Below are 9,559 nucleotides of genomic sequence, written 5' to 3'. Positions count from 1 at the left end.
AGTGCTTTCAGGGGAAACATCGCAGGTCGTTGTGGGCTGTAAAAGTGGAGGAACCATCGACTCCGTAAGTTTCCCAGACCCTCGCCAATTACCTATAGCTCTAGTGCAATGCAAATATAATACTCCCAGACTGTCTTGGCCAGATTCTCAACTGGTCACCTAAAATGTCTAACATTCGAAAGTGCACAAAAAATTACTCGACTTGAAAAAAATGCTGTGTCCATCCAGCCTGACCAAAACATATACTTGATTGTGTCGGACTATCCAGGGCGGACTTAACTTCCGATCCCTTTATTGTCATCGATTTTCTGGCTGTCAACAACTTTTTGGAGTTGATCTGACTAATGTCAGATCTATGAGGATAAGCAACAACAACTACTTTTATTAGAAACTGAAGAAAATTGAGGAGTTTGTCACTGTGTTCCTCGGAATTCAGGACCCCTTAGGAAATTGCTACTAACCAGATCAATTTTCAAAATCATTTAGGGTAAGCTTGAATGGAAAAAGCACAATGTTGCGCCTACTTTGTTACAATAATTATTGAATTTTCTCAGAGGAAACGAGATAATTATTTTAAAGACAATTTGTATGGAATATGTTGGGGTCTCTACATTCTTTTTGTTCCACAGATTTATCTTCTTTTTCCTGGATTTATAGATGTATATAGGCAATGATTATAACTCCTGTCCTGCTAAAAATTGTGTTTGAGCTGAAAATAGTTTTCAATTTGTTTTCATCTGAAACTTTATAAATATGTTTCTTAAATTCTTGCAACATCTCGAATTAATGAATCACGTTGATTTAAATCCGCTGATTTCAAATTAGTCATGTAACGAAGAGTAGTTACATAATTGTAAATATCTCATAATTCTTATAACAACGCATGCATTTCAATATTTTTTGCTGATTCGAAAGATCATTGGTTTTATTGTCTATACATTTTCCCTTTTATTTTTACAAAAAAAAAATTGTTTCCACGTATTAGTTCTGAAAAGTTAGTCCCGCAGTGGACTGATCGATAAGACACGGTTCCCAGCAGATCGCCGAAGTCAAGCATCACTGGCTGCGGTCAGTGTGCGGGTGGGTGACCACTTGGATCAGTCTGCGTAGGGACAGAGGGTGTGCGGTATTGGTCCTCGTTAAACTGTGCTACCGTAAAGTGCTCGACTTCGCGCGCAGGTCGTCAGGCTACCAAAGCGGGGGTGCCATCCCCTCCGCAGAGGATCAAAATTATGATGGCATGTCTTCGGATCATCCTCCGGGATGTTTCCCAGACCGTCGCAAATAGCCCATTGTGCAGCTCTAGTGCGACGTAAATTAACAACAACACCAACAACTGAAAAGTTAAAATGCACCTCTCAGTGAAAAATGTATGAAAAACACTTTTGTTTCAAGATTGAGTAAAAACAAAACGCATTAAGAAATTTTTTGGGTTACACCAAACGACGTTTAAAACTGTTTCGACTAAGAAGTAGGTTCTTTAAAATTAGATATAAAATATTTAGCTCATTAAAAAATGTTCAAAAATTCTCATAGATTTTCAAAATTAAGTCACTAAGAAAAATAATAACGCTTCGTAAGCATTTCCAAAAAATTAAGAACATTGGGAATTATCGGGAAGCGACGGGTTGAATGCGAAAAATTAGCCAATCAGATTCTTGTTTGAAGCTCTTAATTCACATAATACGCGAATTGCTTGCGTGCAGTAAGAATGGCTCTATATATTGAATGTAAATTAAATTTTAATAAGATTGTTTTAAACATTTTCATATCATGTAATTTTTATTTGAAATATTTTCTCTTAATTTTGATTTGGATATTTGTCGCTTTAGGAATATTTAATAATAAATATTTTTGACTGTTAGCAATAAACATCTCAACATTACAATTTAAATCTTTTGGGAAATTTTTCATCGTGACGGCGCTGAGTATCCATTATTAAATGCTTTTTTGTCATTCATTTATTAAATATTAATTCCTTTTTGCTAGATTTTTTCCATCTGAACTAAAATTATGTAAGTATAATTGAAAATGTTTTGTTCTTTTTTTCTTTCAACTGCTGTTGTAAATTCTACACGTTTACACGTGTCTTACTTAGCTTGTCCTATAATTAATACATTATTAAATTTTACTTTATTTTCCGTTGTTATTTTTTAATGTTTTGTGTTTAAATTCTGAGATCAAAAGCTTGTAGCCTAATTTTTTGACTTTTCATTGTAATATGGTTAAGTATAGTACTCTTGTTATTCGGGTTTATCGTGAATTTTTATGTATAGTGTTAAGTAATTGATTTCTCTGAAATTTCTTGTGAAAATTTTATTTCTATTTCAGTTATCACCATGGGAGACACTTGGGATGATCCTAGCCCTGTACCAATGGCACAGGAATTGCCCGAAATTAAACTTTTCGGCAAATGGAGTTCGAGTGACGTGCAAGTTAGCGATATAAGTTTAACGGTAAGTCATAAAGCTAGAAATTAAAAACTTATTGTGTTAAATTTTTCATATTATTCATTGTTGTGCATGTCGTGCTATTTGTATATTTCATTTTTTACTACTTCGCTAAATGTGTTTAAGTTATATGGGAGTAATTGATCTTTATATAGTAGTTATCAACTGCTATGTTCCAGTGTTGAAATGAATAACCATTGCAATATTGTTTTAAACTATAAACTGAGTGCTATGTCTGTTCTACTTATGTATGTTAGTTAAAAATGATAAACATCCCATAAGAGTTCTATAAGGGTATTTTTTTTTTATTAAATCTGTCAAAAATTTCATCTTCATTTACTTCTTTAAATCCAGGTTTAAAAGGAAAATTTCCAAAAAAATCAGGTAATTCTTAAAATTTGGGTAAACTTCTCAATATAGGTTATGTGATGTAAGTAAACACCATTATTTGTTACTTCAAAGTTAACACTTAATAGTTTAATTGCCTAATTCTTGAATTTCCAATTTATAAAGTAAATCAACCGTTTTTCATCTGTTTCAGTTAGATCTTCTTTAAATAAAATATCAACCTAAATTAGAGGTATAGCTTTAGATTTTAATCTGTAAACACAATAATGTCAAAGTATTTCTCAAAACCATGTTGCATAAAATGTTAGTGAACTCTATATTCCATTGTTTACCACTTTGCTTTAAACCGTAAATTACTTTATCCCTCCTTGGCAGAATCACAACAACACGGCGGCATTGTCGCAGAATGTGTGCCACCAATTGATTCTTAACTTCTTTATTCTGTTTATGTCATCCTTTATTTATACTGTTGTCCCATCTTTGGGAGGTTCAACTAAAGTCTAAACATTTTGTTCTTTCTTCATTTGCATTTCGTGTTCCATGGCTTTATTCTTCTTATCCTTTTCTGGTGATTTCTGAGTTTCTTTATGTTCTAGGTGATACTATGTTATAGGGGAGAGTCGGGTAGCCCCGCCCACTGTCAATTTCATATGTATAGAATATTTTTTCATGTCAATTGTCCATCGGACATTAATTGTTGTATTAAAAAAATATTATTTTCAAAGTTTCAAGTATTTATGCAGCTGTTAACATGGTAAACAATAGTTTTGAAAATATGTTGAATACTGTAGTCATGAAATTAAGAAAAATTGGTTGAATGTTTCCATTAAACTTCAGTTTAATACTAAAAAAATAATTTTTTCTATACATACAGCATTAAAGTATGTAGTCTTAGTTTTAAGTTTAATTTGCACAAAGAAAGAAGTTTGTATGTAAAAAATTGTTAGAGTAATTAAAAATTTACAAAAAAATTGGATTTCGGGTAGCCCCGCTCACATGAATGTCGGGTATCACTGCCCAATTTTATTTCGTCGATAAATGTACAGTTGCAAAGATTATTATTTTATTGTTTCAAATTTGAATGTTATATGCATTTTTAACAACAAATATATGTTTTAATATTGTATGAAACATAAATTTATATGTTTAAAAATGAAAAATTAAATATTTTTAAAATGTAATTGATGTAAATGTAGTATGCAGTATTATTAAACTTATGTTCTATTTTGGTTACATGGATAAATGCTAGATAACTAAATACTATTTTTGGGAGATATTGATATTGGTTTTTAAATATCCCAATATACTTCAGACAGTATAGGAAATGTGAATCGAGCTTTTGAGTATTTACTTTTGGACACAATGATTCTCTTAATTACTTAATAGGTATTTCTATTGATTTCCACATAGTTTTTAAAATCCGATATTTTCAATATATTTATTCCAACAACTGAATCTTGAAACTAAATACTCATTTTAATAAAATAAAGCTTACATTGTTTTATTTTTATATTTTTTTACACTAATCTTTTCTTCTAATGAATTTCAAATACTTTTTAAGTGTGAAGAAGAATTCAATTAATTTTAAATGTAAGAATATTTTAAATTGTTATATTTGAATTTGTTAATTTTTAATAGGATTACATTGCTGTAAAAGAAAAATATGCTAGATATTTACCACATTCTGCTGGAAGGTTTGCTACAAAACGTTTTCGAAAAGCTCAGTGTCCTATCGTAGAGAGGTTAACAAATTCAATGATGATGCATGGTCGAAACAATGGAAAGAAACTTATGGCTGTCAGAATCATCAAACATGCATTTGAAATCATTCATCTTATGACTAATGAGGTATTTATTGTACACTATTCTAAAGTGTTCTTGATTTATTTTTTTAGAAGTAGCAGTATAATAGATCTAATCCATCTGATAATGTTTTCATTCATAACCAAATAGTGTGTTTTCCTGAAAATAAAACAAATTTCCCAAATTATACCTAAAATTTTTAAGTTTTAAGTTATAAAGTAAAAGTTTGAAAGTTAAAATGTTTGCCAGTAATTTAAATATTTTATTTGTATATATTTAAAAAAATATGGTGCATGTTAAGGAGACTTAAAAAAGCTACCACAGCAATGAAAAAATACAGGGAATGAAATGAGTCTTAGAAAACTGGGAAAATGAAGGGATTTTTTGAAAAAAAAAAAAAAAAAAAAAAAAACGAACCCCAATGTCTTNAAAAAAAAAAAAAAAAAAAAAAAAACAAACGAACCCCAATGTCTTTAAACACTGACAAAAATAGTGTTGCATTGCAAAAGAAAAGCAGCAGAAAGAAGAAAGCATGTCAGTTGTCCAAATACAAAAGCTCATACATTGTCCATTTCTTTTCAAACATTCTGTTACCATATAATTGCAAATAATATGCCATATGGTGTATAAGTATTTTAACAAATATTCTGTTACCGTAATATTTATTTCAAGTTGTGTTGAATTTTGAATTGTAACTGCCCACTGCCCCTTATTTTTTCCTGTGATTAGAACCAAGAGAGTTGTTATTTTAAGAACAAAATAGGAACTGTAGCTACATGTTACTCTTAATATACAGGGAAAGCAATATACTTTTTTTCCAGATTTGAGTGGCAACCCTGTATAAGTGATATCAATGGTAAAATCAAATTCACTTCATGCCTCCTTAGTGAGCCAGAGTGTTAGTAATGCTATTCAATGATTCTTCTATTCAATATTTTTTTTGAAAAGGCTATTAGGAATTCAAATATACGCACTTATATAAACATTCCTTACATCCCAAATTGAAAATGGGAATTATAATGTGTGATTTTATATCATGTGAATGTAATTTTAAATTGCGTTTGCATTGGTTGAAAAAGGTGTAAAAATATATATTTTTTTCCTCGGGAATTAGGAAAAGACAAACCTTCTTTGTAGAGGCAGTTTTCTTTTTATTCCCTAGTGATGACAAAATTTCCATGAAGTACGTCCATGTGTTTGTGTACATAGAGCTGTGTGTGAGAATACCCTAGATCGAAAATACCCAAAACAGTATCAGTCAATATCCATTAATTAATTTGTTTTAAACATATTGTACTTTTGCAGATTAAGTAATTGATTTCACCAGTTATTTTGTCTGAATAGTTTATTATCCTATTTTTTCATTTTAGAATCCTCTTCAAGTTTTAGTAAATGCCATTATCAACAGTGGTCCCAGAGAAGATTCTACCCGTATTGGTCGTGCAGGAACTGTGAGAAGACAGGCTGTTGATGTGTCCCCCCTTCGACGAGTCAATCAAGCAATCTGGCTTTTGTGTACTGGTGCTCGAGAGGCAGCCTTCAGGAATGTCAAAACAATTGCCGAATGCTTAGCTGATGAATTGATGAATGCCGCTAAGGTAGCTATGATATTTTTAAACCTTTCATGTTCTGATACTGTGTTGATTGTTTCGTGTGAATATCATAATTATTAAATTCTTAGGCCTGCATTTTTTCTGTAATATACAATACATGTGTCACGTTGTTGGCAAACAGTGGCACCTTAAGCTCTAAAATTAACAGACAAGAGGGATGTAGAATTAAATTTGCATATTTCAAAATTGCCAGTTTTTTAAAAAGAATGTCAAAATTGAATGTATGTAGTGCAAATGCTAAAAAGAAGATAAGAACAACCTAATATGGAAGGAAAAGAAAATCCCCTTTCTTGCCTGTGTCCATATCTGTCATTATGTAGCTGAGCCAAAGCTCTTTTAAAATTTAGACTAAATCATCATTAATCTAGATTAATTGTTTTATTTTTCTGGAACAATAAGTAGATGAGTGCCTTTTAGGTAATGAAACAATTTTTAAGTTTGCACATGCTAATATCTTCTCCAAAGCTTGAAGTTTGTTTCTAATTTTTCTTTAGCAATTTATAAGTGTGTTTATAATTTTTGTTTTCATTATATGATTTTTTTTTGCTCATAATATTTTTTAATTAATTTCTTTAATCATATTGTTTTAATGATGTTGTGTGCATATTCTCAAACTTGGAAAAATCAAGGATACAGCAGATATTTTTTGAGGAGTATGTATGTGGCTAGTTAACTAGATATTGGATTGTAGGGTTATTACACAAAGTGTTCTTTTTGCAATTCATTAACTTTTGCATCTTTAAGTAATATTGCATATTAAAATATTTTTAAAATGTTACGTTTCGCTTAAAGTACTCGCAAGGAGTAAAAATAAATCTATATATGCATGTCTTTTCCGTTTAAATTTCATTTTAATAAGATAAAAAATAGGTAAAATGTTATTACTCTGTTGTCCCCAACAAATTTAATTTTCAAACATGTTTACATATTTTATTATTACTTTTTATTATGAAAATGTTTGAGATAGATTCATACTTTAGTATGACTGTCTATTTTAATATGTTAAATCAATATTTTTGGAATATATGTTTTGCGTTATGTACACCATTTTGTATGTGTCCCTAACTTTTGTATAATTACTGTTCCAAAAACGAAAAGGATCAATAAAATAATATCGATGGCGTTTATTGAATAAAATATGACTGCGAGGTTACAAAGCAGGGTTGGCAACTTTTTGACTGTTTTATAAGGTTTCATGTGTAGTTTTTCCATCATGTCAAAAACCCAACATTTTAGCTTAAGCCTAATTTAAAGCTATCATAAATGAATATACATATAAAATTATAAATGATCAATCCTGTTTCTGAATTATTTATGACAATTATTGTTATGACAATTACTGTCAAAAACCCAATTTTTTGTGCAGAAAATATTAAATACTGTACAGAACCCGTTATCCGGAAATCGGAAAACCGGAACAAAATTTCAAATTTCCCGCCATTTAAAAAAAAATTTTTTTTTTTCCTCATAAGATTTTAGGATTTTTCTTTCTTTTTTGAAAGATGTTTACCTTACCATCATTTTGGAAATAATCATTAGTGTATTACTACATCGTTTTTCATCTTTTTAAGATTATTTCCAAATATATATATATTTTTTAGTTTAACAATAAAAAAGACTTTTTGTATCTATTCAGAAAACCGGAAAAATCAGTTATCCAGAATAGCGATGGTCTTGATCGTTCTGGATAATCGGCTCCCTACTGTAATGCCCTACTTAAAATGTGTCAAATTGATTTGTTGGGGAATTGATGTGTCTTATTGTTTCTAAATTCATTTTCATTTACTCCCATTTTAACTCCTTTCCCTAACGTATAAAAAGATTTGGAGCCTTTTGTATTCAAAGTTCATTTTTCAGTTTTGTATGAATAAGACCGAAATTCAAAATTATTCTTTCTATTGATGCACAGCTGCATAGTCTAGAAAGTAGAGGTACTAAAGTTATAACTATAGCATAATAAAATATCATGCAATTTATCTAAGAAATTTATTTTAATAACTACTATATTAATAGTAATTTAAATTAAACCCTTGAACTGATTGATTGAAAAGCTTTTTAACTCCTTTAAACCATTACAATTTTTATAAGTTATAATTATTTCATTAATCAGTAAAATAAACTAATTATACAGTAATAAAATTAACATTATTTCATTAATATTGGAAATATTCATGTACATTTAAGCATGGGTGTTGACAATTTTCAGAGCCTAATATTCCCAATAAATAGTTTTTTTTTTTAAAAAAAAAAAATTTCGTCACAAAATTTTAGCTTTAAAAAAAAGTAAAAAGTGGAAAATAAAGCTTGTATAAATAAAAAAAAAATTCATTTGATTTTACGCAATTCTTGAATAAACGAGCATATGTGTCCTAAAATAATAGAAATCTAAATATATTGAAATAGTAATAATAATAGTTGTCTAAATTATAATTACAGTTGTATATAATGCTAGTATAGTACATGATTTAGTATCAAATAAAATGTCTCCAATGTTAAAAAAAGAAACCAGCCCTAGAAAAATCCAACCCTGTTACAAGTACTTTACTTTAGAATGATATAGTATAATTGTAGTACTAATTTTTTTATTCTTAATATTTCTTAAATTCCAGATATCTTTTTTCTTAAAAAATATTAAATTTTCAGTTAAATGTTATTTAAACTGTTTGCTTATATTAACTAATTCTTGATTTGTCAAAGCTTCGATAAATCAAGATCGATAAAGCAATTGATTACACATTGAGTGTTGTTGGTTTCTCCTTTTGTGGATCTAAATTCAGCAGGTTTTCTTGCTTCAAAAAACTTGTGGAAATTAACTCAATTTTGGTTAGCTGCTGAAGAATTAAATGCTACTTGTGTATAATCGTATTTTTTTGATCTTAAGATCTTTAAATGTATTGTTGTTAATTAATTGTATTTTCTTAATTTTAGGGATCTTCAAACAGTTATGCAATTAAGAAGAAAGACGAATTGGAACGTGTTGCTAAATCTAATCGTTAAATTTCTAGTAAACTATTCTTGTGGTCAAATAAAGTTTTATTTGCCAGAATGTGTTTCTCTAATTTAATTAAATTCTAAAAAAAGTTAACTATCCTACCGAAAATTTTTTATTATTATTCTTTTTACTGTTGAATGATAACTATGATACTGTTGAATGATAACTATGATACTGTTGAATGATAACTATGATACTGTTGAATGATAACTAGTTATGTTGAATGATAACTAAATCAATGGAAGCATTGTATACTAGTCAATAATTAATTAATTTGGCTTAACAAAACTTTTTTATTTGAATTATCTAGTGACGTATTAAAATAAACGAATTTAGGGATCAGCCACTAAATT

General features: G+C 29.1%; 1 protein-coding gene across 1 annotated transcript; it reads left to right on the top strand.

The window, feature by feature from the left end:
• Window positions 1-1,832: 1,832 nt before the first annotated feature.
• LOC107444141 (small ribosomal subunit protein uS7) lies at window positions 1,833-9,260 on the top strand (the record flags this gene model as incomplete). Its single annotated transcript, XM_016058227.2, is given in 5 exon segments — window positions 1,833-2,015; window positions 2,332-2,456; window positions 4,437-4,646; window positions 5,972-6,199; window positions 9,143-9,260. Coding segments are annotated over 4 exon segments (624 nt in total). The 3' UTR covers window positions 9,212-9,260.
• Between the last annotated feature and the right edge of the window lie 299 nt (window positions 9,261-9,559).

This window comes from Parasteatoda tepidariorum, chromosome 7 (genome assembly GCF_043381705.1).
Source record: "Parasteatoda tepidariorum isolate YZ-2023 chromosome 7, CAS_Ptep_4.0, whole genome shotgun sequence".
NCBI lineage: Eukaryota > Metazoa > Arthropoda > Arachnida > Araneae > Theridiidae > Parasteatoda > Parasteatoda tepidariorum.
The sequence above is the reverse complement of the archived record's forward strand: the minus strand, read 5'-3'. Positions and strand labels throughout refer to the sequence as shown.